Genomic DNA, 27,869 nt, shown 5'->3' with positions numbered 1-27,869 from the left:
ACCAATTTGGAGACCCCGGCTTTAAATGGTGCCATTGTGTTTGTGTTTTGCATTCAGCAAATACAATGTAACAATCCAACCCAAACTGTGAAATGTTTAAATAATAATAATAAAATAAAGTCTTGGTTTTTGTGTTTTACTGTTTACAATCCTTAATTTGAATGTATGGGTGTATTTATCTAAAAAGAACTAAGATGTTTTAGACAGAACATGGGGAAAATCAAAATGTTGGAATCATAAACTAACTAGCACTCTCCACATTTCCGAAAAGTGTATCATTTTGGTTTGTATCAGCATGTCTGCTCTTGCCAGATCTTGGAGCACAATAGCACCACACCACAGATACAAACAGGATATGCTTCATGTAGAAATCTAAACTAAAGGGCATGTTACAAAAGAGAGAAAATGGGACAATGTTTCACTTGTATATTTTTCTATACCTACTAAATCCATAAGCATAAAGAATGACACATTTTCAAAGTTAAAACTGCACGAGTCCACAAAAAAGTCACTGTCCACAGTTCAGACTTGAATCAACTTTTCAATCATACCTTTTGTGCTCAGGGTACTTAAAGAGACATTTGGCTAATTCTTCAGAACTGTTTTACACTTCTATTGTCCTAACCTTTTCAAATCTAATTGCAAAAGGTAGAGAGATGTTATTCAGGAGAATAAGAGGAATATATATATATATATATATATATATATATATATATATATATATATATATATATATATATATCTTTTTTTTTTCATATAAAAGTTACTTTTACACTAACAAGCCCTTCTTCCTAAACATCTCAGTTCCTGTTGTCCACCCCCCTGGCCTTCCTGTCGAACAGCTGAGGGTGTTTTCCACAATGAATCTTTATAGCCGCACATTGCATGGAACTGACTTTTTTCATCACATTGGCACATGTATGTGTGTGTTGTATTATATAAACACTGGCACAGATTTGTAGCATTTACTTTCAAACTGGTCAGAATAGCAAAAACAGCTTCTGAAAATCATATATATTTGCAATGTTGTTTATTGTGCAATAATAATGATTCAAATGTGTTTGTATATAAAGAATTAGAAAAAATATATATTGTTTTATGAGTTTTAAGTATGTTTTCGTGCAATTTGTTATCTTCAATTATACCGTTTTATTACTTTCTAATATTCAATGGTATGCAACAAACATAACAAAAACGCCCTTTACCTCACAAAAGGTCAAAGTTTCACGTGATCACGCACGGTTAGGAGCGCAAAAATAACGTCAGCAATATTGGCAAACACGTAGAAAAAATATGCAAGTGTATTCTCGGTTGAAAAGTATGTTATATATATATAATATATATATATATATATATATATATATATATAGCAGTAAATAACATTAAAAACACAACAAGAAAAGATATTAAGAAATGGGAAACTACAAAACGTTACTTTTAAGTACAGCAGAAGGCATATAAAGTAGTACATTAAAGTAAAGCAACTGGAAAAATAGCAGTGCAATGGTTTTAACATCACTGAGGTGTGAACTGCAAGACCATCAGCCTCGAGACCCAAACTCGCATCAACAGTCAGCTTTTATCTGTATGGCACGTTATTGTTCAATCCACTTATACCTTCAAAACAAAACCTGAATGTGATTTTGCATGGAAATCATCCCTCAAACACTTTCTCTTTGCGTGTGCAACATACTCATATTTGCTACATGAAGTCCTTTCAAAATATTGAGGCGCGTTTTCCTGATTCAAAGGCTTACCGCTCATTATTTTAAATCCCAAGTTCAACCAATAGCTGACGAAATCAGTTGTGTCGTCATCCGGGTCTAATTTTCTGGAGGAAACTTGACTGCGAACACCAACGGCCAATAGGAATTCAATACCGCGCCTAGAACGTTGCCGATTCAAATTTGAACGTATCCCACCCAATCATACGAGAGTTCTGAGGGTGGAGTCTATGGGCATTTAATCAAGTTTGTGTGCCCTGCAGCTCAACGACAAAACTGTTTACCAGAAGACTAACGTTGCGTACGTTTTGTCGAAGAGCTGAGGCTGATCGTAGGTAAGAATGTCTGAAGTTCTCTGGTAGAGTTTTCTTGTTTTGTTTTGGTGTAAAATATATATATATTTTTTTTATCTAACATGTCTAAGAAAGACTTTTAACTTTTTTCGAATTAAGTATTTTTTTTTTTATGAAACAAAAGTTAATTATTGCATTTTAAATTAAGTATGGCGTTGTTTATGAAGAATGATGCTGGCGTCTTTGTTGTAGCTCTGTTGGTTTTGTGAAACACGTAGATTTGCAAGGATTTTGCCAGCTTAGTGATCTTGATAAGTGAAGAGCGTAAGCAGCCATGACTGGCGAACGCATCGAGTGAGCTCGTAATGGAGCGCGCTGAGCCCGAGGCAGCTAGAAGTCCTCTAAAGTAGCACGTCTACTTATTTTGTGAGTTTATTGGCTTTTTAACGCCTAGAACCTGAAACCATTTGCTTGCGACATACATTCTAGCTCATATTTCCTGCTATTTAGGCGGGAAAACAAAATGGAGGGACGCTTATTGTTCTAGTTGAGTGATCTGGTGGAAACGAAGCAGGAACTTGATCGGATTAACGAGCGTTTAGTGTGAAACTTAGTTCTCCGTAGCTTTAACAGCGTACAAAGCAAGACCCTGGCAGGGTTTTTACTGAAAATACATGCTGTAGCTTTGAGTGTTTTTCTAACTTTTTTTTTTTAATCACTTTTAGCGTATCACAGCCATGGGTAAAGATCCTAACAAGCCCAGGGGAAAGACGTCCTCTTACGCGTTCTTTGTGCAAACCTGCCGGGAGGAACATAAGAAGAAAAACCCAGGGACCTCAGTCAACTTTTCGGAGTTCTCCAAGAAGTGCTCTGAAAGATGGAAGGTGAGTCGAACAGAAGGGTTGCAATGTTTTTCCGGGGGGTGGTTGTTGTTGTTGTTAAGGAGGGGGTGGGGCAGAATTACACGAAGCATCTGTTACTCAAGGGACTGCGGAGAATGTAGGGCGGATGGATTAAGAGAACCTAATCACAGTCTCGTGTGTTTTTAGACCATGTCCTCAAAGGAGAAGGGCAAGTTTGAGGAAATGGCCAAAACTGACAAGGTCCGCTATGACCGGGAGATGAAAAACTATGTGCCTCCTAAAGGTGCAAAGGGAGGGAAAAAGAAGAAGGATCCAAATGCTCCTAAGAGACCACCGTGAGTAGTGCACAAAGTAGGCCCATGAGATTTCTGCTGTTTTGACTCGAGTAACGTTTTTGTTTTTTTCTCTCTACTGTCAGATCTGCTTTCTTCGTCTTCTGCTCTGACCATCGTCCAAAAGTGAAGGGTGACAACCCTGGCATCTCTATAGGTGATATTGCAAAGAAGCTTGGGGAGATGTGGTCCAAGCTTACACCAAAGGACAAGGCTCCGTATGAGCAGAAGGCCATGAAGCTCAAGGAGAAGTATGAAAAGGTAAAGCGAGGCCCAATTTCAGGTACTTCCAATAACCGTTTGCTGTTTTGCTCCTATTAACAAGTAATTTCCAACCAGGATGTTGCTGCATATCGTGCCAAAGGAGGAAACGCAGATGGTGGCAAGAAGGGTGGACCTGGCCGGCCTGCAGCAAAGAAGGTAGTTGCTGATGACGATGAGGACGACGATGATGAGGAAGAGGATGATGTAGAAGAGGACGATGATGAGGATGACGACGATGATGATGATTAAACTTTCAGGAAAACTTGAGCTGAATTGTTTGCAAAACAATGTGAATGCATTTTTTAGCATTTAATTTTTTTTTCAATACATGTACAGAAATGTGTATAATTGAATACATATTGAAGGTCATGTGCCGTTTTGTTAATGTAACCGCTTTTTTTAAAGCACTGCTTTTTTGTCTTGATAGCTGTGGTTGCTTTGGTTTGCCCAGTTTGATATTATTTCTACTGCCATTTTAAGACATAAGGAACAATTTGTGTAGCGTTTTATTTTTAAAATGAGCTTCAAGGATGTGTAGATTTTTTTTTTTTTTTTTTTTTTTTTTTCTTAAATTTTGTATATTATGACCAATTCCCCTTTTGACTGTGTGCAATTTTGACTTATTAAAGAATTTTGCAGAATTTCATCTAGTGCTGATTGAGTAACTGAGATTATTGTAATATTTATTTATTAATGGATTAAAAAGTGTCTGCTAAATGCATAAATTAAACTTTTAATGGGCTAGGTAAACCATATGAAATTTAGTTTAAAATAACTTTTTAGTTTACATGGTTCTGCTTTAGCAGTTTAACTTTTTTTTTTTATATCAAGAGTTTTGTGGCTTTTTTTTTTTTTTCAGTTACACTCAGTGTCTTGTGATGGGGTGTAACGTCATCTTAAACTTGTTTATTTTATTTTTTTTTACTTTTTATTTATTTATTTTTTTGTCATGTTGTTGACTCCGAGAAGGAAATACTTATCTTTCCTGTGATGACATTATCTGAAAAATAAGTGGCATAAATACACGTGCAACCTCATCTGTAACCAGAGTTGAGAATACGTGATTTCGGTTCGGGCTGAGATTTCCTCTAAGCTTTGTCATGTGATATGTGGTCCTATATATATATATATATATAGGTTGGGTATATTGTTCTATGCAGTCACAATAAGATGTACTGTATATCATATGTCATCTCACCTGTATTCAAAAGACTGCTGCACAGCTGGTACTTCAGCTTAATCTGCCTTAAACAACCTAACCAGCACACAAACAGTCTTGTGATTCTTCAGATGCTTGGGATCATTTCTGCTTAAGAAGGCACTTTACGAGAATAGAGTCTATTTTTTCCATCAATAAATTGAGGTGGTTCTTTATTTCATGACATTAGAGAACAAAAAGTTGACCAACTAACCTGTTTAGCTTAAAATTTTAGCTTTGCAACTTTTGGATAAAATTAAGAACAACTAATCAAGAAACAACAGCATGGCATCTGCATTAAACAATTAAGTATTATATATTTTATCTAACCTAATTTTGGTACAGAAAGATGTGATATATTCCTCCAATAAATAAATAAACGGGATACTGAGGGGTAACCTATTTGTGGAAAGTTCTAACTTAATCCTCTAAATAGTTGAAATAATTTAACCTGCTAAAAACAGCACTTTAATACAGCAGACTGGTAAAAATGTTCCATTTATTTTCTTGAGAAAACAGCCATTATAAGTTAGCTATTTACACCTTCATTGGGAATCCCACCATATCTCAAAACGTTAATTTAGAAATAATCATATTTACATTGTACAAACAAAAATGTACACATTGCAATCATTCTTGCCCTTGAAACACAAATTTGCGCCACTTGCTCAAGATGATTTTTGCCCATTATAGTATTATGATCAATTGTTGATTTTCACATACAAGTAAAATAATTCCCCAACCAAGCAAACATTTATGCCGTAGACAAAAATACATTTATATTTTCTTCATAGTTGACCCCATTTCCCTTTTCTCTCCACTACCATTCTTTACCCAGAGTATATGCAAAAAATAAAACGTGCCATTGTGCCAAAGACGAAAATAGTTCAAGTGGCAGGTTGTCATCTCAAACAGGTCCAGTGTTAAAAAAATATATGCATCCCAGTATTTGGCGGACAACCTGTATTTTATAATGGAACAGCAACAAAAGTGGCATTTATCGCAGCACACACTGCACATTCTGTGAAAATCATTCTGTTGGGTAGATCCCTTCGATCCTCGGATTTCAAAGAAAAACCCATGCGATGGACACTGGGGATAAGTCGATGTAAACATTGTCTTCAATGGAGTTGGGGTGTATGATCAGAGTTCAGAGTTGTTCGGGTGATGACTAAACTTAGTCACATGTATACTGGTAAAACCTGTTGCTGTAGTCAAGTGTTTATCCTTAAAGCACATTTGAGCATGACTCTCAAACTGCCACAATGTTGTTCATCTCCCACTTCTGTGAGCTCTTACTGTTGTCACAGTCAGTTATATAAACTTTGTGCAAGACATCAGAGCGATCCAAGCATTTCCCTGTGGGTATATGTGTGAATCGATGTAGATCCTATAAGAAATCAGAAGCATTGGAGAAGTTCACTGAAGAATCGATACAGCAAGGTTCAAAGTAAAAATGATCAGCACTTTACAATGAAAGTCTTAAATTAGGCATCATAAACTAACAAAAAAACTATTTGCAGTATTTATTATTGATACTGTACTGATTTTGTTTACTTTAATGTCATTTCATGTTAGTTAACAATCTGATAACTAAAGGATATTATGTTTTTACATTTTAATTTTTTCCAAAGGTTTAGGGTCAATATTTTTTTTTTTTCTTTTTTAAGAAATGAATACTTATTCTTTAAAAGTTAAATATGTACATTTTAAGTTTAAAGTTAAGACTATGTAACTTTTTTTAAGACTATGTAACCTTTTTTTTTGTACAAATTGTATATAATGAGCAATTAAATCAGGATTCCATCTTCTACACCATGTTTCTGTCTGAATCACTACACTACAGAATGACTAAAACATAATATTAGGATGACTTTAGATCTGTCAGGATGACAAGCCCAGTACCTGCCTGACCGGTCATAAGCATGAACAGAGAAGTAGCTCCATCTACAGTGTTCTTCAACGAGATGCATGTGGTTTGGTCTATTATGAAGCACTAGAGTGCCAAAAGTTACACTTTCAAGGACTCATTAAACAAAAATTAATTACAGTAAGACTTTTACATTGTTACAAAAAAAAAAAAAATTATATATATCATATTTTCCGGACTTATAGTCAGACTTATTTATCAAAATTACTTTGACATGGACTGAGAGAAATGAACCAAGAGAAAACATTACTGTCTAAAGCCAGGAGAGGGCACTCTATGCTGCTCGAAGTGCTCCTGTAGCCTACACTGAGCAGCATAGAGCGCCCTCTCGCGGCTGTAGATGGTAATGTTTTCTCTTGGTTCTTGGTTCTAAATGAATGTGACTTGTAGTCCAGTGCGACTTAATATGTTTTTATCCTCGTCATGACGTAGTTTTGGACTGAAGCGACTTATACTTAGGTGCAACTTATAGTCTGAGAAATACAGTATATAAATTTGAAATAAATGCTGTTATCTTGACGTGACATACAAAAAAGTGACAAACATTCTATTCACGAAAAAAAAAAAAATCATGTTCTTCAGAAAAATATTAAGTAACACAACTGTTTTTTTTTAATGCTGATAATAATAAATGTTTCTTGAGCAGCAAGTCAGCAAATTATAATGATTTCTGAAAGATCATGTGACACTGAAGACTGGATCAATGGTTGCCGAAAACTCTGCCACCACAGGAATAAATTACATTTTAAAATATATTCAAAAAAATAAAACATTTTAATTTATGATAATATTTCACAATATTGCTGTTTTACTGTATTAAAAATATAGCCTTGGAGAGCATAAGAGCCTCGTTTCAAAAACATTAAATCAAATCTTAAGACACCAAACTCATTTAACCAACAGAAGCTATTACATAATCTAGTGTTCGACTACTGAAACCAATTTTAAAGTGTCACCTTTGCTGTAAATATTTTATTGATCAGGCACCAAGGCCAAAAGAGGGTCGATACCTCCTGTGACATACCTTAAAGTATCTCCACTCTGTGTGCTCGTTTAAGTTGCAGTGTGTTATGATGACAGCAGATCCGTCTCCTCCCTTTGTCAGGCACTGGTCGTACTGCATGAGCTGGTTTGCCTCATTAATTCTAAAGAGCTGGAGAAAGGCATTAGAAAAATGAAGGAAAAAAATGCTATAAAAACTGTAAAAAGCAAAGTACCGCTGCTAAATCGTTTTCCTTTACCTGATTCCCACCCATTCTATGACAAGGCCCGATTTCGACATTGCCACCATTGGTGTGGCCCATGCTGTCGATGCAGTAGCTGGTCTCAAACCCACGAATCTATTGAAAGAAAATGACTGAATTATGACAAATGCCTATATCTTTAAACCAGTTTCTTTCTATGGATTATGCATGCACCTCTCCCCACTCCACATTCTTTGGAGGCAGCGGGTAATGTAGAGGGATGTCATAGGCGATCTCTTCCATGAACCACTTGAAGCTCTTGCAGCGATGTTCCTCTCTGAACTTTTTCAAGCTGCTGATGTCTCCGTAGGCCAGCGTCAGAGTCTCAGGCCGGCTGGCGTAGAAATAGTCTCTATACTCATCCCACCACACCTCCACCACCCGCACATAGTTCTACACACAGCCAAAAAGGAGAGTGAAGGTTACAGACTGGATTTAAAGCCTAAAGTATAACTGTGACCCAGATTTTTTTTCCAGATTCATAAAATTGTGATGATATATAAAAAATAAAACAAAATAAAAGAGCTGAACTGACCTTAAGCGTGGGGGACGAGCCTACATGAGCAGGAGGTGGGTTTCCCTGCCAGCCCTGCAGACGGTAGATGTGTCCCACCCGAGAACATGGCACGAACAGAAGCTGCCCACCACACTGCCATAGCTACACGGGACACACACACATGGCAGGGATTCAGAAAGTGTTCACGCACGAATAAACTGCTGAATTAGGATAAATATGTTGCTAAATATATGATATATATGTAAAATACTACTAGAGACAGCTGGTAAGACTGAACACATGCAGAGCTATTTAGGAGAAATGTTGAGCAGTCAAATGTTGCCCTGGACAAAGATCATTATAACCATACAAACACAGAATTACCTTGTATGCAAACTTTGGTGAAAGACAAAAATCTAGTACAATTTTCAGCTGAGAGATCACAACCAATTTAAAAGTAATGTAAAAGTACCTTGTAGGAGATCTCAAAGTTTTCTCCTCCCCAGATCTGAAGGCCTGGATCATAGAGGCCCAGCTCGAAGAAGAAATCTCTCTCTATTGCGAAGAGTCCTCCAGCCATCGCAGGAGACCTGACACACATATTTTCCTGTCAGGAATGTTTCCCCCTTACGTTTCACACACACATACACTACAGTATTTTACAACATTAAGTGACAAGGCTTTGTTCAGCATGGCAGGAAAAATCTGAAATGCATTTAGTTTTTTTGGGGGTCTGGAAAACATTTTTTACAAGCTTTTTTGCTAATATGTCCCAGCCTAAATGTTCATAATGGATTCGCTGTGTTTTTTGACATAGGTAACTTGAATTTAAACAGTTGGTCTAAAAAAAATACATATTAAAACTCAAAATGAAAGATTTCTGCAGAATGAACAAAGCCAAACAAGTAGCAAAATGCTGTCATACAAAAAACAAAACAAAAAATCCCATTTAATAAAAATCCCCACGTTTTGTCTTTTTCAAAAGCTGTTTGTTGCTACAAAGAATTTTGCAGATGTTATTGCAGGTAAGTACAGAAAGCACCATATTATAAAATATTAAAGAAGTTTGAGTAAAAATTCAAGCAGCATACGCACTTTCTCTTGTTTGGTGACTAGGCACATGCGCACTGGGGTAAGCTTTTGCCAAGTCACTACCACAGGAAAGAATAATTCACAGACAAGACGAAATGGAGACTGCATGCAGAGAGAAGCAGATGCAAGGTCTATGAGTCCTTAGTTTAGTAGTTCTAGTATATGAGTGACTCAACCAGAACAGCAATAGTGGAGTCATAATAAATGAAGTATTTTGATAAAATCACTTCATTGTTTTATGACCACTTCATAGCAGGTTCTACAGAGCTTTAGCACTTTGCGGGAAGTATTTAATAAGCTGTTAAACAAGTAGAGAGAAGCAGACCACCACCAGTATTTATAAGTGAGAGACAAGGTCTCTCCACTTATGCACGTTGTGGTCAGCCCTCAGGATTGTGGCTCTAAATTACCGATAGGGCTCAGTTCTAGTTAGTCTCTTCTGCTTCTCCTTGCTATTCAGAGGCACGCGTTTCCAAAGCATGCTCCAGTCCCATGCTCCTCTGGCATAGCCATCCTCGTCGCCACCCCCCTGGGGCTCGATGATGAAAGTCTTGCCGTTAATAGAGTCTATGAGAGGCACTGTGCACACCGTTCTGAGCATGGCCACAGAGGATGGACGAGAGGCAAGGGGGAGGTCCATGCAAACAAGCATGGACAAACACACACACACACACACAGATACAAGGGGATGGGGGAGACAAAACAAGAGAGAGACAGAATGGTTTTAATGATCATGCTTATTGAAGGGTGGAAGTTTACCGATAAGGCTCTGTTTTATGCTTTCTCTCAGCCTTCTCCCTGCTGCTGAGAGGGACCCTTTTCCACAGGAGGCTCCAGTCCCAGGCGCCTCGCGCCAGACCATCCTCATCCCCACCCTGCTGTGGCTCTATGGTATAATCATTGCCGTCTATGTAATCTACCAACGGTACAGTACAGACCGTTCTGCAACATTAACACAACATACATATAGGTTAAGATTTAAAAAATAAAATAAAAATTACCTGGGTGGTACATTAGAAAGAAAATGTGAAAAAATAAATTATATTTTATATGAATATTTTAATAACTTGTCCAGAAAAATGTGGTCAAATCCTGATTATTTAATAGAGGAGACCCCTGCAGACACACTTACAAGTCTCTTAAAATATTGATTAATTGGACCTTATTATGAGAATTAAAGAGTTCAGATTGTATGCAATGCTGTGTGGTGCAACTCCACAAAAATAATATTTATGAATATATAATTTGTGTTTATACTCACCTGTATTTAAAGTGCAAGGAAAATACTATAAATTTACTTTAAGGTTACACCACATAAACATTTTAGAGTCATCAAGTTGAAACCTTTCACTTAAAAAAAATTATACATTTTTCATAAATATGAAATCAACATGAATAGGAAATAAATTTTCTATAGCCCAGCATTTGCATTTTGAACTAATTTCTTTTTCAGTTGGCACAAAATCATCCTAGAGCTTAAATCATACCGGTCTTTTGAAATGGGGGCCACGAGCGGGGCGTACCAGTTCACCCCAACTTCACAATGAGCATCCAGGTAGATCAGCACCTGAGGACAGAACCACAGTATGACACAAACAAATCACATTTATGTAGACCCATTAAATATTATGCTGATTATGTGGCCCAAACCTGTCCCAGAGTGGCTTTATGGGCTCCTATGCTCCTGGCCTGGATCAGACCCTCTCTCTTTTCATTGCGGAACAGTTTGACCAACCCATTCCACTGTTTTATGTAGTCCTCCAGCCTCTCTTTAAGATGAACTAATGAGACAACACATACAAACAATCACTTCATATATATATATATATATATATATAAAATATAACAATATAATATAGGGTGATATAACTTGTAGAGACAAAATGTCCAGCTTTCTGACTGCACATTTTAAATATAGATTGCTACTCGGTTGTAAAAGAAAGTTGTTGGCATATAGCTCACACCTACATCATTACTATAGCAACCAGCATAGATATACCATACATTAATTATACCAGAACAAGTGGATCCAATCTGAACACTTGCAAAAAGTACAGCCCTAAAGATTGCATTTGAAAAACTAATCGAAACTGTGTGCGGCCTGAACAAAGTTTTACTGACCTTAATTACTAAATGCACAAAACATTATACGCCCTTTAATGATTCTTATCAGCCAAGTCACAGCACTGCATTCATTCATAGTTCCCCTGTGAGTAATGATCTCTATTCATTAACAGTCTGCCTGCCCCATATTAATGAACAAGCGCTCAGCATTAGTCTTCAGGTAGACTGCCTACAGGTTGCAGCAACAATATCTTTTTCACTTATGAGCGCAGAATAGACTCTCTTGAGAGGAGTTCTCAAAACTAAAACCATGCTTCACTTTCTTAAACCTGAAAAACCAGTAACTGCTGAAAGACAGTGACAATCAAAAACAGCCAAAACGTGTAAATCAGTATTTAGAGAACTGACAACCATCAAAAAGCCAATAAAAAATGCTGTATTCATATTTTAGAGAATGATCTCAAATAAGGATGGACATTAAGCTTTTCCTGTTATTTGTAGTTTCTCTACATTAAAACGATGAGCTAACAAGCTTCTATTTAGTAGATCTGCCTCCATCCAATCATCAAGTTCCTGCCCTACATTTTTTTCAATAATCCGTTTCATTCGGATGCACATCTCTACTTATATTTCTTTACAACTTTAATTCAGTGAAAATCGGCATGGGAAATGGCCATCAGATTATTTAATTTACTTTGTATTTTTACAGATTAATTCACTCAAAATACTAGGGCTGCACGATAAATCGCATGCAATATTTAATGCGCATCACAAAGCCGGTTCACTGACAAGCTGCGCAGGGACTTAAAAAAATAGCAACACTACTTCCAGTTATTGAAATGTCTATACTTATTTGAAAACAGCAGAGTTACTCTCACACTACAGTACAATGTTAAGTTATAGTTTAGTTAGCTTATCTCCGACACAGGGTTTTTTTTTCTTCCACAAAATAATGCCAGTACCTCTGCTGAATTTTAAAGTACACACGTGTATTTAATGAAGAAATGAATACAATGTACACACTACCTTTGTTACTGAAGTCATCAATCATGACGATCTCAGCCAGGTATCTCCTCGGGGTTCTTTTGATGACACTGTGCACCGTCCTCATCAGTGTGGACCAGCCCTCATTGTGAAAGACAATGACCACGCTGGAGGTGAGGAGGTTTTCATCATAGTGCCAGTATTTACACCTACAGACAAATATACATAGTTAGAAAGCACACTATTTTGTAAGCTCAACTGCACACACTGTATAACATGCATTAGTGGTAGATTCTTAGACACTTAGCCATCCTGTGGAAGCAATTTGTGAGACAGGAAACAGCAACTTTGCACACTGTTTCCTCTAAATAAGCGGAGCGCAATGCCCAGACACACTTCCTCATTCTCTACTGAAGCTCAAAGTTAAAATTTCTTCATCCAGTTATATTCACTTTTCAAAAGATTAGTGACAGTTGTGTGTGGGACTGGAGCAAAAAAAGCTGTTTAAACTACAGTAGGAGTTGCACAAACTCAACCGTATTAAAAAATTAATATAAGTTTTATGTTCATATAGTATAAATACAGAGGTAGTTGAAAAAACAATACAATAACAGACCTACTTGAGCTATGAAATTGAAGAATAAGCACACAGAAAAAAGGATAAGATGGAAAAAATGTTTGGCTTTTTTTGTAGGCTCTAGGTGGGTTATTTGCACAAGGGTTTAGTTTATGTATAAATTCTTATATGGTGCAAACAACAGTTTTAAAGTAAAGCTTAAGCAGCTTAGAAAATAGAAAGTGTATGCATGAGGAAATTCTTGAAACCTAAAGTAAATAGGACATCGACCTGCTTAAAAAAAGGGGCATATGACGTTGCTAAAAAAAACTGAACATTAACATTTGTGTATTTGGCGCAATAAAATGTGTTTATGCGGTTTAAGGTAAAAATACATAAAATGTACATTATTGTGTCTCTTCTTTGTCCCGCCTTTCTGAAACATGGATTTTTACAAAGCTCATAGTTCTGAAAATTGAGATTTGCGCTGATTGGCCAGCTATTCAGTGCATTGTGATTGGCTGAATACATCAAGCATGTGATGGAAATATTACACTCCTTGCCATACTGCGATGTATGTACCGGTCAGAACACCAGCACGCCAAGACAAAAACAATAAAACCCATTATATACAAGGCATTTGTTGCATCCAGTGGGGACATGATTACGGATTATAATGACTTATACTGTCTTTTTACGTGTTGCATTGCGTATCGTGCTGTATAAACATAAAACCATGTCTGCATTTGTGATCTTAGAAACAATAAAAAGGCCTACTCCACACTGCTCAAAACTCGTGTTTGTATCATCAGTGGTAAATTATTTAAATATTAAAAAACGTAATTACAGGCTGTGAGTCAGAAGCGCCAAACTGTCCTTGTAAAATTAGAACTGCCCAGCTTTAAAGAAACAGCATTTGTGCCACAGACGCATTGCAGACTACTGGTTCAGGAAACAGTCCTCATCTTCCATAAAATGACCCCTTTAGACTAGATTAAACTAATTAGCCTATATGTTGCAACATACAACATTTCTCTCCCAAAACCCATTAAAAATATTGTTTCCTGTCTAAAACATACTGGCAGAGCAACACCCCCCCCCCTTAGCATCAGAGTTAAGTCCCATGTAACAAGTCATACGTTCTAACCTGTCTTACACAGTAAAGCCACTCAACTGGAAGAGCAACTCACGCCCATGACGTTCAGTCTCAATGGAGATCGGGGTGTGCTGCACTACTCAAAAAAAAAACAGCTGTCACCATCTTAGTGCTAATGCTAACGGTTTTCACATGTTTTAGCAAAATTTAACACAGAATGTTCGGTCGAGATGTCAATTTGTAGGCCAATGCCAGTTTGAATACCAGTTTTTTAGTTGTGTGTAAACTATGGTCTTGACATGGTCTTTTTTTATAGGCTAGAACATGTTATATATGAGATTGATTATTTAGAGGGCTCTAAATGAATTATTTTTTGTCTGTTTCCTTTCATGTTGCAATGAGTGATGTCATTTCCACAAGGGCCAAAGTAATTGCCTCTAAAAAAAAACTAAAAAAAAAAAACTGATGCGCCAAACAAATATATCAGATTTAAAATGACAAAATGGATCTTTTTTTTTTTTTTTCTAATGAGGAAGTCAAATTATAAACTGAACCCAAACATCACTTGTCAAATCAAATCAAGTCAAAATGACATCAAATGTCACAAAACACTGACATCTTCAGACAAAAGTTGGTATCACTATGTACACTCACCAGCAATTCAGTCTCACAAAAGGAAATTCGCCCAAAACAAATGCCCTAATGTATTCATGTTATGGTCTAAATCAGCATTATTGAGTCTGAGAAAGGTAAATAGATTAAACCAAAATAGAACTCTCTTGTGCTCTAAAAGGTCACACACCTGATCAGTCTTAAAGGGCCATTAACCAATGATGACAATGGCACCAGAGAACAGTGTAGGATGTTCAGTTCCCAGTAACATGTAGTGCAAATACTGCAAGTTTATAAGCTGTTGAACAACATGGTACTAGCAACTCCACAGTCATTAGTGCAATCCCCAGGGAAGAGACATACTGATAAAGTGCATACCTTGTATTAGTATGTGCGTATGTATGTATTTTGATAAAAGCATTTTCAAGATTTATATAAAATGAACAGGTCAAGTTCAATACAATTTTCATGAAAGCAATAGTTCGCCAAAAAAAAAAGAATATCATGTCATCATTTACGCAGACTCGTGTCATTCCAAACCTGCATGGTTGTGTAACATAGAAGATCTTTAGAAGATTGCTGGTAACGTTAACAGTTTTGGCTTACCATTGACTTCCACTGTACAATGAAACACATTTCTCAAAAGAAAAATCTCAAAATAGTTCCAACGAAGAATGAAAATACTACAGTTTTGAAAAGACACGAGTAAATGGTTTTTCTTTTTCAGATGGACTATCCATTTAAAACCCACCTTTCAGACTCTCTCCAAAAGGAATGACACTGAATACAGCACCATAAAACCGCAGTAATGATTAAACTTCTGATGGTAAAAATCCTGTATGTTGTTTGTTCTATCAACTCAACGTATAACAAGTGTGAGGTGTGACCATTTTATAATTATGCTGGAAGAGAAATCCTCCTAAACAATGAGTTTGTGTGCAAACTGGATGACCTACTACAGGGACCAAACCTGAAGCTAGACCTGTGGTTAAAGTGCCCCTATTAGGCCTTTTCCAATATTGCCTTTAATGCAGAGTGTAATGTAGCTGTTTGTGAATGTAAATGATCTGCAAAGTTGTGAAGCTGAAAGTGCACGATAAAGTTATTGTCTCCCAAAATAAATAATCAGCTATGCAGTTTACAGCCTAAAAGAGCTGTCAGTAGTTCAAATCCCACTTCCGTAATGACTACACAGGTTAACACATTTGAATAATGCGCGTCTATGTTCTACATTGGGCAGTTGTGAACAACTTGACCCCGCCCACAAACATGTCATTCTACTGACGTCTGCTTCTTTAATATCAGTGAGTTCAATGTAGGATTCACAAAAGACTAAAAAGCATTCAATATAAAGAACTATAGAAATAGGCGTATCGTTTCCGAAACTGATGTATGCCATAGACCAATCACAACAGACTAGACCATCTGACCAATCAGAGAACAGCAGGCTCATGGAAAGGAGGGGTTTAGAGAGACAATAAGGTTATATTAAATGCATATTTTGAGAAAACAAAATATTCTGAAACAATATTAAGAACCGTAAAAATGGCATAATAGGGACACTTTAAAACCTCAGGTCACTTCTGAAGCTGTATGAATTCATAAAGCCATCTCAGGCAGATAATCCAGCTTTCCAGATTGAAGGGAGTTAAAGAGAGAGACTGCAGCTTATCATTCAGCTGTGATATGGCCAAACAACATTTCATTGGATGAGTTGTGTACATAATGCCGATCCTATTTAATGTCAGGAACATTAAAACACATTATCATTTAGTACTAACTGTCCTCTGAGTGAAAAGGGTATAAGATTCATACCTTTAATGTACTGCAAAAAAGTTCAACTTTTCTATCAGAAGGTATTTTGATATTTGCCAAGGTACTTCCCATGTCCCATGGTGTTACATCACAAAATTCATGATATTATGATGGTACCATGAGCAAACTAAATAGGTATTTGTTGTTAGTGTGAACTGAAAAAAATTTGAAATGACGTGGCTGAAAAAGGAAGCAATTCGTCATCTACTATGCCACTGAAATAGTTTGTTTGATAAGGTGTGTCCTTATCGTTTTCATCTTTCTGGGTGTGATCACAAAAATAACTTGGAAAAACCAACATGTCAAACCTGACTGTCTATAGTGTGTGTGGCCTGATCAACTTAAAAAAAAAAACATAAGTAAAAAAAAAATTAAGTAAAAACTGTAGTCAAACACATACTAAAACAAGAGAGAATCAATGGGTTACTATCTCATGAGGTAAAATGCCTATAAAAACAATGCAAAAAATAAATAAATAAAGGTCCAAAAACCATAACTTACCACCACACCCACACTCTCTCCACACACACACCCAAAAACATTTGCAAATCAGAATGGCCTGCGTTCTCATACTCACTCTTCATGTCGTAAGTCATCAATGGTTCGATCCAGAGAGATCATGTCGCTAGCTACCATATTAAAGCCGAACTCCTTGATGCTGGCCTGAACAGAATCTTTGTACTCTGGTCCCAGTACGAACTCTTTGCTGCCCTCTCCCGGTCCGCCCTGGACCCCCTGAGGCTCAGGTTCTTTAGGCTCAAAGTTTCCCAGAACTCCTTTCTTCAACACAGGTTCATTAAACGCATTGGTGTGAGGCTTAAAGGTGACATATTGCTTCTGGATGACATTCTCCTGGTTCTGGGCTTTGAATGCAGGGTTCGGCTTGTCACCATTTTTCTGGCGGATAGAATCCAGATCGACCTCGACTCCTTCGACGTGGGGCCAAGGAACGACCGGCTTGAACTGGTCAGCCATGTCATTATTTTGAGGCTCGGGCTGCAAGAGTTTCCCTGCATCTCTTCCTGCCTATGAAAAGACAAATATGAGACAAAGCTTAGTTAGAGGTACATTAACCCTAAAAACATATATATTTACATATGAACTCATTATGCAAAACATAAACTAAAGTGAAGCGAGTAAACTAAGAAGAGACTCCGTAAAAACAATGTATGCCCTGTTCAAAAGCAGTGTGCAAATAAATCTAACGTTAACTTCGGTGCCAGAATGACAAGCCAAGGTAAAGCAGACAGCTGCTACAGCCATTGACAGAAAGCTGTCAGATGTGCCACGTGTCAGTGCGCTCACACTCGCATTTCTACACAATATCTTGTGAAAGCTGAGATGTGTGTCGTTGTACACACTGATATTCGGCCTTTAACTCAGTCCGCACGCATATCGACCCCCCTCTATTCAACCTCGAAGACCCCTTTAGTCCACAATCAGTACTGTTACTCCAAACCACCTGGAAGGATGGCCGGAAATAAACATTTTACTTGAAAACAGCTGCTTTTTATGTTATTTTCACATAAATGATGCGTGTCTCAAATAAAGAACCAGTAACTACAGTCACGACCTTCCGGGTTTTCGCTGAATTTGACATTTATGAGGATGAAGAGAGCGACATTTAGCTCTCAGTGCTAGCAGTTTATAGCTGGGTGTTTTCGCTCATCTGGATGCAAACACGGGATACATATAAACGTCTGTGTCTGTTTTAATTCATCTGTCAGCTCTCGCTGCTCATCTCCATGACAACCACAGCAGTTAGCATGCTAATCATCATGCTAGCCGAGCCTGCCGAATACTAACACAGGGTGAAATTTACAGCTCAACGAAAACATTCCGGTATCTGGATAACGTTAACTCAATAACAGTAAAGCAGTACTTTACCAGCACACCAGCAAACGGGTTATCGTCGTTTGCCTTCGGTGTCAGGGAAGACCAAAGCAAAACCAGCCCCAAAAACGTGCCGATGACCAGTAAACTCCGAAGGATGAATCCAACTTTTAACCTCATTTTGGAAAATCAGTTGAAAAATAATAAGACCGAAAGAAATAAAGAAAGAAAAAGGGGAGCCAGCACAAATAAATAAACACCCCGCAGCCTGTATGGTCACATAGAGTCCCTCCCTCTCACTGTCTTTTTCTTTCTCTCTCTTTCCTCTACTCCCTTATTCAATTAAACTCCCACTTTCCTCTGTATGTTTCAGTAACGAAAAGACAGTAGTGATATTATAAAAAAATAAAATAAAAATAATTCAGCAGTTGTGTGCGCGCGCCACGCAGCCATGCCATCTAAACACACACGGATGTGTGAGTGAATGTACACGGACGTGCAGCATGATTGATAGGAAATAAACGGCCCTCCGAGACGTGCGGGACGCTGACGTGTAGTGTAGACTTCCACAAGTATTTCAGCAAGCGTTTACGTTGAGAACAACTATTGCAAAATAATTATCGCTTTGTGCCACGCACGCAGTACTATTCTTTTGTTCTCAAAGAAACAGACATGAGCAAGCGTCACAGATCAGCGGCTTTGGATGACCTTAAATTCTTGTATGTTACCTCACATAGGACTGATATTTTTTTAAATATAAATATGAATAAAATATTTGTGTTATATATATATATATATATATATGTATTTTTTTTTCAGTTTATAAAGTGTTTAAAAGGTAACAAAATAGGGGTATCTAAAACCCAGTGCATGGAACCAGATTGATGTAATCTGGTGGGAGAAATAAAAAAATATTTATTGTTACAGGCCTACCGTTTATTTCCTTTTCTGTCCTGACTGGTTTAGTATATGATTAGCAATATTGTATGCAAACACAATCATTCAAAAATTTGTATAAACAAAACAAACAAACACAAAACTTGATACTGAAAAACAAAGAAAATGATATGTAATATCATGGTGTAACCAGCAGATGCACGAATAGCTCTGTTTATAGGACTGTTTTCCATATTTGCTTGTAAGACTGTTTTCAGACATAATTACTAAAAAAAAAAAAAGTAGGCTTTGCTGTAACACTTTACGGTAAGGTTCCATTTGTTTTGAGAAATGTATGAGTCTATAAAATCAATGGTTACAAAAATATTTAGTTAATATATTATTTTCTTTGTTTCCGCAAAACATACTGATACATTTGGAACAACATGAGGGTAATTTTTTTGTCAACTGTCGCAGTTAAAGGCAAAATATAAGTTTTCGCCGCTAGAGGGTGTGTTTTCAAGTCAAACAAAGAAAAAAGGCTTAGTTTGATGAAGCTGTGGCTGATGGTGGAATCATAGGGGTTTTCCTCTGAATCCCCACATCCGATGCAATCCGACGGGACTCGGGCAGAAATCAAGCTACAGGTGCATATCTATATAGAATGTCACACATAACACATAAGTAGTTTAATGCTGCGTTCACACAAGCGCGAATAGAGCATCAAATTCGCGTCTACCGCATCTAGTTTGCTGCTTGAACTTTTTGAATGCATACGAAATTGACACGCGTTCGAGGCAAAATCCGCTTCTTGTGGGAGGGGCAAGTGCTAGGCGGTTGTATGTTTGCAAGATGGCTCATGTTGATCGAGCATTTGGGGCTTTTCTACTTTTTCCTGCACACGTCCTCTCAAAAAACACATTATCTTGTTAGCGAAAAGTAGCTGTAGGCTATATTAGGGGAAAAAAACAGCAGGAAGGCAGCGGGTCGATAAACGTGTACGTGACTCAAAAGTTAAATGCGCATTTACAACACTCTCTTCCAAGCGAGGTCCTTTTTATTCCTGAAATATGAACTATTGTATGATACTTGTGTCATAGCTCCGGTTGACTGCTCACTGACAACATCAGTCATTCCTCCATGTTGAATGAGTGACTCCTGAGCAGGCTCCTGATTGGTTAACACGGGGCGAATTGACACCAAAGTTAAAATTTTTCAACTCGGGCATCACACGCGAATTCGCAACAAACGCGTAAATGCACAAAAGCACCATTTGCGAGTAACGTGCCAGACACTCAATTCGCGTCTACCGTGCCGTGCTAAATGCCTCATTCACGCCGCAAGACCTTCAGACGTGCGTAAACGCGTCTTTACGTTGACTTAACATTGAAATAATTCGCGCCATATGCTCTATTTACGTTTGGTTTGAACGCAGCATAAGTCTTTGGTTCTTTTAATTGTGATGATTTCGGCTCATATTTAACAAAAACCCACCAATTCATTATCTCAAATTAGAATATGGTGACATGCCAATCAGCTAATCAACTCAAAACACCTGCAAAGGTTTCCCGAGCCATAAAAATGGTTTCTCAGTTTGGTTCATTAGGCTTCACAATCATGTGGAAGACTGCTGAACTGACAGTTGTCCAGAAGACAATCATTGTTTACAGAGTGCTGTATCCAAGTATGTTTACAGAATGTTGAGTGGAAGGAAAAAGTGTGGAAGAAACAGATGCACAACCGACCGAGAGAACTGCAGCCTTCTGAGGATTGTCAAGCAAAATCAATTCAAGAATTTGAGTGAGGAATGGACTGAGGCTTGGGTCAAGGCATCAAGAGCCACCAAACACAGATGTTTCAAGGAATTTGGCTACAGTTGTCATACTCCTCTTGTTAAGCCACTCCTGAACCACAGACAACATCAGAGGTGTCTTACCTGGGCTAAGGAGAAGAAGAACTGGACTGTTGCCCAGTGGTCCAAAGTCCTCTTTTCAGATGAGAGCAAGTTTTGTATTCCATTTGGAAACCAAGGTCCTAGAAGGAAGGGTGGAGAATCTCATAGACCAAGTTGCTTGAAGTCCAGTGTTAAGTTTCCACAGTCTTTGATGATTTGGGGTACAATGTCATCTGCTGGTGTTGGTCCTGGTGCTGGTGTTTTTTGAAAACCAAAGTCATTGCACCCGTTTACCAATACATTTTGGAGCACTTCATGCTGCCCTCTGCTGACCAGCTTTTTGAAGATGCTGATTTCATTTTCCAGCAGGATTTGGCACCTACCCACTCAGTCAAAAGCACCAAAATAAATAAACATGGTGTTGGTGTGCTTGACTGGCCAGCAAACTCACCAGAGCTGAACCCCATAGATAATCTATGGGCTATTGTCAAGAGGAAGATGAGAAACAGGAGACCAAACAATGCAGATGAGCTTGAGGCCATTGTCAAATAAACCTGGACTTCATACATGATAGGAAATGTGTGCGTAGTTGTTGTAGGATGGAGTATGTTGTATAAAAAGCAACATACTCCACACTAACTACACACACATTTCCTAACTTATATCTATGAAAGACCATCAAACCAGTAGGTATGGGGCAGGGCCAGCCGGGTGCTTCTCCTCTCTTTTGCAGCCAGCCTCCAGGAGACTTAGGTCTCTGCAGAGCAAAAGTGGGTGTTTATGACTTTGTGGGTGTTTTCAAAATGCTGGGTGTTTCTAAATCATGCAATCAAAATGATCCCCCTTACCTAACCCCATCCCTGAACCTACTGTCACTATGAAGTCAGCCAATAAGGCATCATGGGCTAAAAACACCCTGATCTGGTAACTTTCCTGTAGAGACCTATACTTTGCTTCTTGAGAGAGCGGGAGGAAGGTTGACGCTGTTGCATACCTTACTTTTCAATAGTGTTTGGATTCTGGCTATGCTTCTGATATAAGTCTATAAGTCTTTTCATAACATATTTTTCACATTTTCAACACCGATTTTTGCTGGTCCCCTAAGTAATATGTGTAACAAATGCATTTTTAAAACAGATAATTCTATATTTTCCCTCATTTATCATGTCACGTAGGCCTAAAATATTAACGAGCTGTCATGTTTGAAATGTTGACTAGTGTCTATGTGTATACACATTTACATGTGAATTTACAATTAAAGATTTCAAGAAAATTCATAAAATAACAAAATATTAATTTAATCACTCTCTCTATGTGTGTGTATAAATGTATGTATTCAATGCTTAAAAAAATGGCTCCTGATTACATGCTAAATTACATCCCAATTACATGCTAAATTGGAAATTGTTTGACAAGAGCAGTTCTCTCTCCTGAAAGTTTCAGGAGTCACTTACTATTACTCATTGCTATGAAAACCAGAGACATTGCACCAAACACACCTCCTGAAACCAGGACATCTGGTCGCCTTTCCCTAATTTGCAACGTCATACAACTGTCTGATAGAATCTTAATAAGGTGTTTTCCCCTTCTACTATTAGGCTGCAGTCTAAACTCACAACTGCTAAATGAATCTGGGAGTGTCTTCATTGTCTGTATGTTATGTGTTCTGAATGCATTCATCACAAACGGTTAAAGGGTTAGTTTACCCAAAAATTGAAATTTAGACTTTGTTTTACTCACCCTCGAGATATCCTATCCTTTACAGCACTTCTGTAAAGGGCTTTTATTGTCCAGAAAAGTGCTATACAAATGTAAGGAATTATTATAAAATATTAATATGATTTTTGGCGTTATATTAAAAATTGCCCTGGCAAATCCAAGCTCTATCATTGCAGTCAGCGGGTGTTGCGATTGAAAATCAGTTGTGGACAGTAAACGAGAAGTTTTACTTCGTTTCTGTGCTTAAGTACATTTTTCAAGTATCTCATCTGTACTTTACTGGAGTAGTTTTATTTTTAGTAACTTTTAATTTTACTTTACTACATTCCATTCCATATTAGTATGTGTAAGCCAAGTTAAAGAGATGGGTCTTTAATCTAGATTTAAACTGCAAGAGTGTGTCTGCCTCCCGAACAATGTTAGGTAGGTTATTCCAGAGTTTAGGCGCCAAATAGGAAAAGGATCTGCCACCTGCCGTTGATTTTGCTAAACCATTCAGGGCTTTATAAATAATAAGCAATATTTTAAAATCTATACGATGTTTGATAGGGAGCCAGCCAGTGCAGTGTTGACAGGACTGGTCTAATATGGTCATACTTCCTGGTTCTAGTATGAACTCTTACTACTGCATTTTGGACTAGCGTTAGTTTTTTTACTAAGCTTGCAGAACAACCACCCAATAAAGCATTACAATAATCTAATGTTGAGGTCATAAATGCATGGATTAACATTCCTGCATTTGACATTGAGAGCATAGGTCATAATTTAGATATATTTTTGAGATGGAAAAATGCAGTTTTACAAATGCTAGAAACGTGGCTTTCTAAGGAAATATTGTGATCAAATAGCACACCTAGGTTCCTAACTGATGATGAAGAATTGACAGAGCAGCCATCAAGTCTTAGACAGTGTTCTAGGTTATTACATGAGTTTTCAGGTCCTATAATTAACACCTCTGTTTTTTCAGAATTTAGCAGTAAGAAATTACTTGTCATCCAGTTTTTATATCGACTATGCATTCCATTAGTTTTTCAAATTGCTGTATTTCACCAGGCAGAGAAGAAATATAGAGCTGAGTATCATCAGCATAACAGTGAAAGCTAACACCATGTTTCCTGATGATATCTCCCAAGGGTAACATATAAAGCGTGAAGAGTAGCAGCCCTAGTACTGAGCCTTGAGGTACTCCATACTGCACTTGTGATCGATATGATATATCTTCATTCACTGCTATGAACTGATGGCAGTCATATAAGTACGATTTAAACCATGCTATTGCACTTCCATTAATGCCAACAAAGTGTTCAAGTCTATGCAAAAGAATGTTGTGGTCAATTGTGTCAAACGCAGCACTAAGATCCAATAAAACTAATAGAGAGATACAACCACGATCAGATGATAAGAGCAGGTAATTTGTAACTGTAAGGAGAGCAGTCTCAGTACTATGATGGGTCTAAATCCTGACTGGAAATCCTCACCTATTTTTCTCTAAGAAGAAATATAATTGTGAGGATACCACCTTTTCTAGTATCTTGGACAGAAAAGGGAGTTTCGGGATTGGTCTATAATCAACTAGTTCTTTGGGGTCAAGTTGTGGTTTTTTGATGAGAGGCTTACTAACAGCCAGTTTGAAGGCTTTGGGGACATATCCTAATGACAATAAGGAGTTAATAATAGTCAGAAGAGGATCTATGACTTCTGAAAGCACCTCTTTTAGGAGCTTAGATGGTATAGGGTCTAACATACATGTTGTTGGTTTAGATAATTTAACAAGTTTATACAATTCCTCCTCTCCTGTAGTAGAGAATGAGTGTAACTGTTCCTCAGGGGGTCTATAGTGCACTGTCTGGTGCGATACTGTAGCTGACGGCTGAATGGTTACAATTTTATCTCTAATAGTATCGTATTTTAGTAAAAGTATTTTAGAGGTAAAGTAGTTCATAAAGTCACAGATCAGATTTACAGATCAGAATGATCCGATTGCAGCTGTTCTCTAGTCGACAACTCACTAATTCAAATAACCATTTAGTACGAGTTTCCAGTGAATTGAATTCACAAGTAAGAACCCACCCTGCGTTTCAATGTTCATATCCAAATAAATAGTATGTGAGATTAGTAGAATAGTATGCCGAAAAGAGTATAACAAAAGTCCCCGGATGGTCTATTATTTCAGGTCGATTTTTGAAGTGTGGATCTGTGCACACTAATAGTGGCTAAAATTTCATCTGGAACAGCAATGTGAATTTTTATAAACATACATCACACATAAAGCATCCTTTTAAATGCATCATAATGCAGAAAATATGAGTAGAGTTCTCCACATGAAAGACCTGCGACTGGCAGATCAACGAGCTACTCCTTGAGGCAGCGTTTTTGTTTTATTTATTTTATTATGAATATTTGTTATATATAAATATTATTATGTTATAATATAAATGTTATATAACCTTAATGAAATATAACCTGGTAAACATTAAATTTCTACCTGTCCGTCGGTCGCGTATATCCGCCATGTTTGTCGTTTTTAAACACATTTTATGCGCGTTCATAGTTTGTAGTTCTCCATTCTCAAACCTTTCCAGGAGAAAAAAATAGAGTCGTTGTCGGCAGGATTCGAACCTGCGCGGGGAGACCCCAATGGATTTCTAGTCCATCGCCTTAACCACTCGGCCACGACAACTACGTCACCATATTTTCCAATGAAAATATATAAATCTAAAACAACAAGAGAACAATTCACATAGTGTATTTCACAAAGATTTGTGCTGAGTTTGTAACGTTAAACATGATTGTAACGTTAAACTTGATTGTAACGTTAAACTTGATAAATCACTTGCCGTACGATAAGAACACATTTGTAAGAGTTAAGCTCCTCCAAGTGTTCAAGAATGGAAACACATCTCATATTTATAGACGGTGTCAAAACTCAATTCCTGGAGGTCTGGAGCCCTCTAGCGCTTGTTTCAAGGTAAGTCATTGTGGTTTTATCATGCCCATATGTTTCCCCAACAAAGAGAAAAAAAACATGATTTTAATTTCAAAACAGAATTCAGGAAAAATATTTTAATGTTAAAAACATTTTGACATGGGTATTTGATATCCACATGCAATTGGTCCGGACCATAAAATAAATAATAGTTGTAGTATAGGACTTGTGACAACTTCCCTGTTTAAGGCCCCTTATAACCCTTTATAATCTAAAGCACGTTACAGCAACCCCCACAAAAAAAAAAAAAAAAGAAAAGAAAAAAAAAACCTTTACCTGTAGCCTACATATTTGCAGGTCATTGATGTTATAGAAATATACAAATTAAAATGATCTGCTATGTAATTAGCCAGTGTTCAAATTGAGTGGGTAAGACAGGCTACCAAATACCATAAAAACAACAACTTCTACCTTGCAGGTATGGCATTTATAATGTTAATTGGTGCTGTCACTAAAATCTCATTAACATGTAAGTAAAAAAAAAAAAAAAAGTTAGCAAAAGATATACAGACCAGGTTTTGTTATCAGCTAGTGAAATGTCAGAACTTAACGAGTGACTCGAGGTTCAGTGAATTCAAAGGTGAAATAATAAAGCACGAGTGATAGCGAACACGAAAATGGCTCAACACCAGAGGGAGCCAAACCACCATTTGTCAGAATAACAAAGACACCACACAGGCAAGAGACACATATCCACTCATTTTCTGCTTTATTTATAGACGAGAAACTCTGTAACAAGATAGATTCCATTGAAAAAGTCAAAGATTTCATTTAATTAGGTCAACCCAATGCCTCGACCCAAGTGATACTCTAACAGGTACAAGAGCTCAATATACATAACTTAAATCTGGAGAAGGCACCAAATAAATTCAAATAAATATACAGTCAAAACGATCCCAGAGAAAAATAAATAGTGTTACAAAAATAAATAAATAAATAAATAAAAAAGGAATAATACAAATCCCCCATGCAATCTTCAAGGACCGATACAGAACATTCTTTCACTGGACTCTTTCACTTCCAAAGTCCTAAAGCTGCACTGTTTTTTAATGTATGGGGAGCAACTTGGGGCCCAAGTTAGACCCCTGCTAGAGAGTCCAGGCTGTTTGTATTCTCCTCGACCAGCAAGGTGCTCATTGTGGATGTGTTTCCACCAGCCTTCGTGTCACTCTGTGTTTCTTGGCCCCTCTTTCAAGAGCCTGCACTTTCTCAGTCTGCTGCAGAACCTTGAGAGGAACCCAGAGCCAGACATTAAGAACATCCAGGCCCACATTAAGGATTGTGGGAGGTGTGTGTATATGTGGAAGCCAGATGATCGGCTTGACCACAACCCCAGGTCCTATGAGCTGGCGCCGCTGTTGAATTTGTCCAGAACGGTGGTGTTGACTTTCTGGAAGATCCACTGTTGTGTTTCAGACTCGGGGTCGCACTTGTTCATGAAAATCCGCTTATCGCCTGGGCTACAGTCCATGCAACCGTTGCTCACCAGGTGGTACAAAGACTTATCCTGTAGCAAAAAGAAGAGATGGAGAGAGAGAGAGAAATAAAAAAAAATAAATAAACAAGAAACACGTTCACCGTGACTCTGGTGGAGGTCTAATCCTGCTTTATCTCCCACTTGCCATCAATCAGATTACAGGGGTGCAACTGAAGAACTAAACACAGAATACGCTAATCAAAAAAAGCTGACTTCCATTTCATGACTTAAGTTTGGAAGTGCAATGTGAGAATTTGATAAATGATGGATGGGAGAGGAGGGAGGTAGAGAGAAAAAGGTGAAAGGTAAATAAAAGTGAAAGAATGGGGGAGTGCTTCAACATCAATATCCTATCAAAAGGTGGAAGACAACAAAGAAACTTTCCACTTGAAAGCATTCTCCATAGCACACAGGGCATGCATATTTTTTATGCTAGAAACTACTGAGTATGCCAAACAGAGCTGGTGAAAAATAGAGGATGTGTCCCTTGGGGAGTGATCAAGCTGAGTAGAGGAGGGACA

The 27,869-nt window shown here is 37.6% G+C and overlaps 3 protein-coding genes and 1 non-coding gene across 5 annotated transcripts in view; 1 reads left to right on the top strand and 3 right to left on the bottom strand.

Annotated features, from left to right (window-relative positions):
• Positions 1–1,920: 1,920 nt before the first annotated feature.
• LOC113112371 (high mobility group protein B2-like) lies at positions 1,921–4,006 on the top strand. Its single transcript, XM_026277925.1, has 5 exons — positions 1,921–2,059; positions 2,743–2,901; positions 3,067–3,215; positions 3,299–3,473; positions 3,552–4,006. The coding sequence occupies exons 2-5, from the start codon at positions 2,755–2,757 to the stop codon at positions 3,723–3,725; spliced, it is 645 nt and encodes a 214-aa protein (XP_026133710.1). The 5' UTR covers positions 1,921–2,059; positions 2,743–2,754; the 3' UTR covers positions 3,726–4,006.
• LOC113112263 (N-acetylgalactosaminyltransferase 7-like) lies at positions 3,986–18,948 on the bottom strand. 2 transcript variants are annotated; one of them, XM_026277717.1, is made up of 12 exons: positions 18,451–18,576; positions 17,141–17,589; positions 12,527–12,693; positions 11,087–11,217; positions 10,924–11,003; positions 9,847–10,029; positions 8,817–8,934; positions 8,384–8,506; positions 8,023–8,241; positions 7,846–7,944; positions 7,629–7,757; positions 3,986–6,064 (listed from the first exon to the last, which is right to left on the bottom strand). In XM_026277717.1, the coding sequence occupies exons 1-12, from the start codon at positions 18,574–18,576 to the stop codon at positions 5,927–5,929; spliced, it is 1,962 nt and encodes a 653-aa protein (XP_026133502.1). In that variant the 3' UTR covers positions 3,986–5,926. The 2 variants fall into 2 exon arrangements, with proteins under 2 accessions (XP_026133502.1, XP_026133581.1); XM_026277796.1 differs by lacking the exon at positions 9,847–10,029 and adding an exon at positions 10,196–10,378 and having other exon boundaries at positions 5,927–6,064; positions 18,451–18,948.
• A 6,535-nt stretch (positions 18,949–25,483) lies between these two features.
• On the bottom strand, positions 25,484–25,565 carry trnas-aga (transfer RNA serine (anticodon AGA)). Its single transcript has one exon. It is a non-coding gene; the product is annotated as a tRNA-Ser (tRNA).
• An 825-nt stretch (positions 25,566–26,390) lies between these two features.
• LOC113112166 (polypeptide N-acetylgalactosaminyltransferase-like 6) overlaps positions 26,391–27,869 on the bottom strand; it is a 161,445-nt gene continuing 159,966 nt past the window's right edge. The window contains exon 13 of the mRNA XM_026277634.1: positions 26,391–27,378. Coding sequence (XP_026133419.1) covers positions 27,211–27,378 — 168 coding nt within the window. The 3' untranslated portion in view covers positions 26,391–27,210. The remainder of the gene's footprint in view (positions 27,379–27,869) is intronic.

The sequence above is a fragment of the Carassius auratus genome, chromosome 1 (genome assembly GCF_003368295.1).
Source record: "Carassius auratus strain Wakin chromosome 1, ASM336829v1, whole genome shotgun sequence".
Lineage (NCBI taxonomy): Eukaryota > Metazoa > Chordata > Actinopteri > Cypriniformes > Cyprinidae > Carassius > Carassius auratus.
This window is presented reverse-complemented; position numbering and strand designations above follow the sequence as displayed.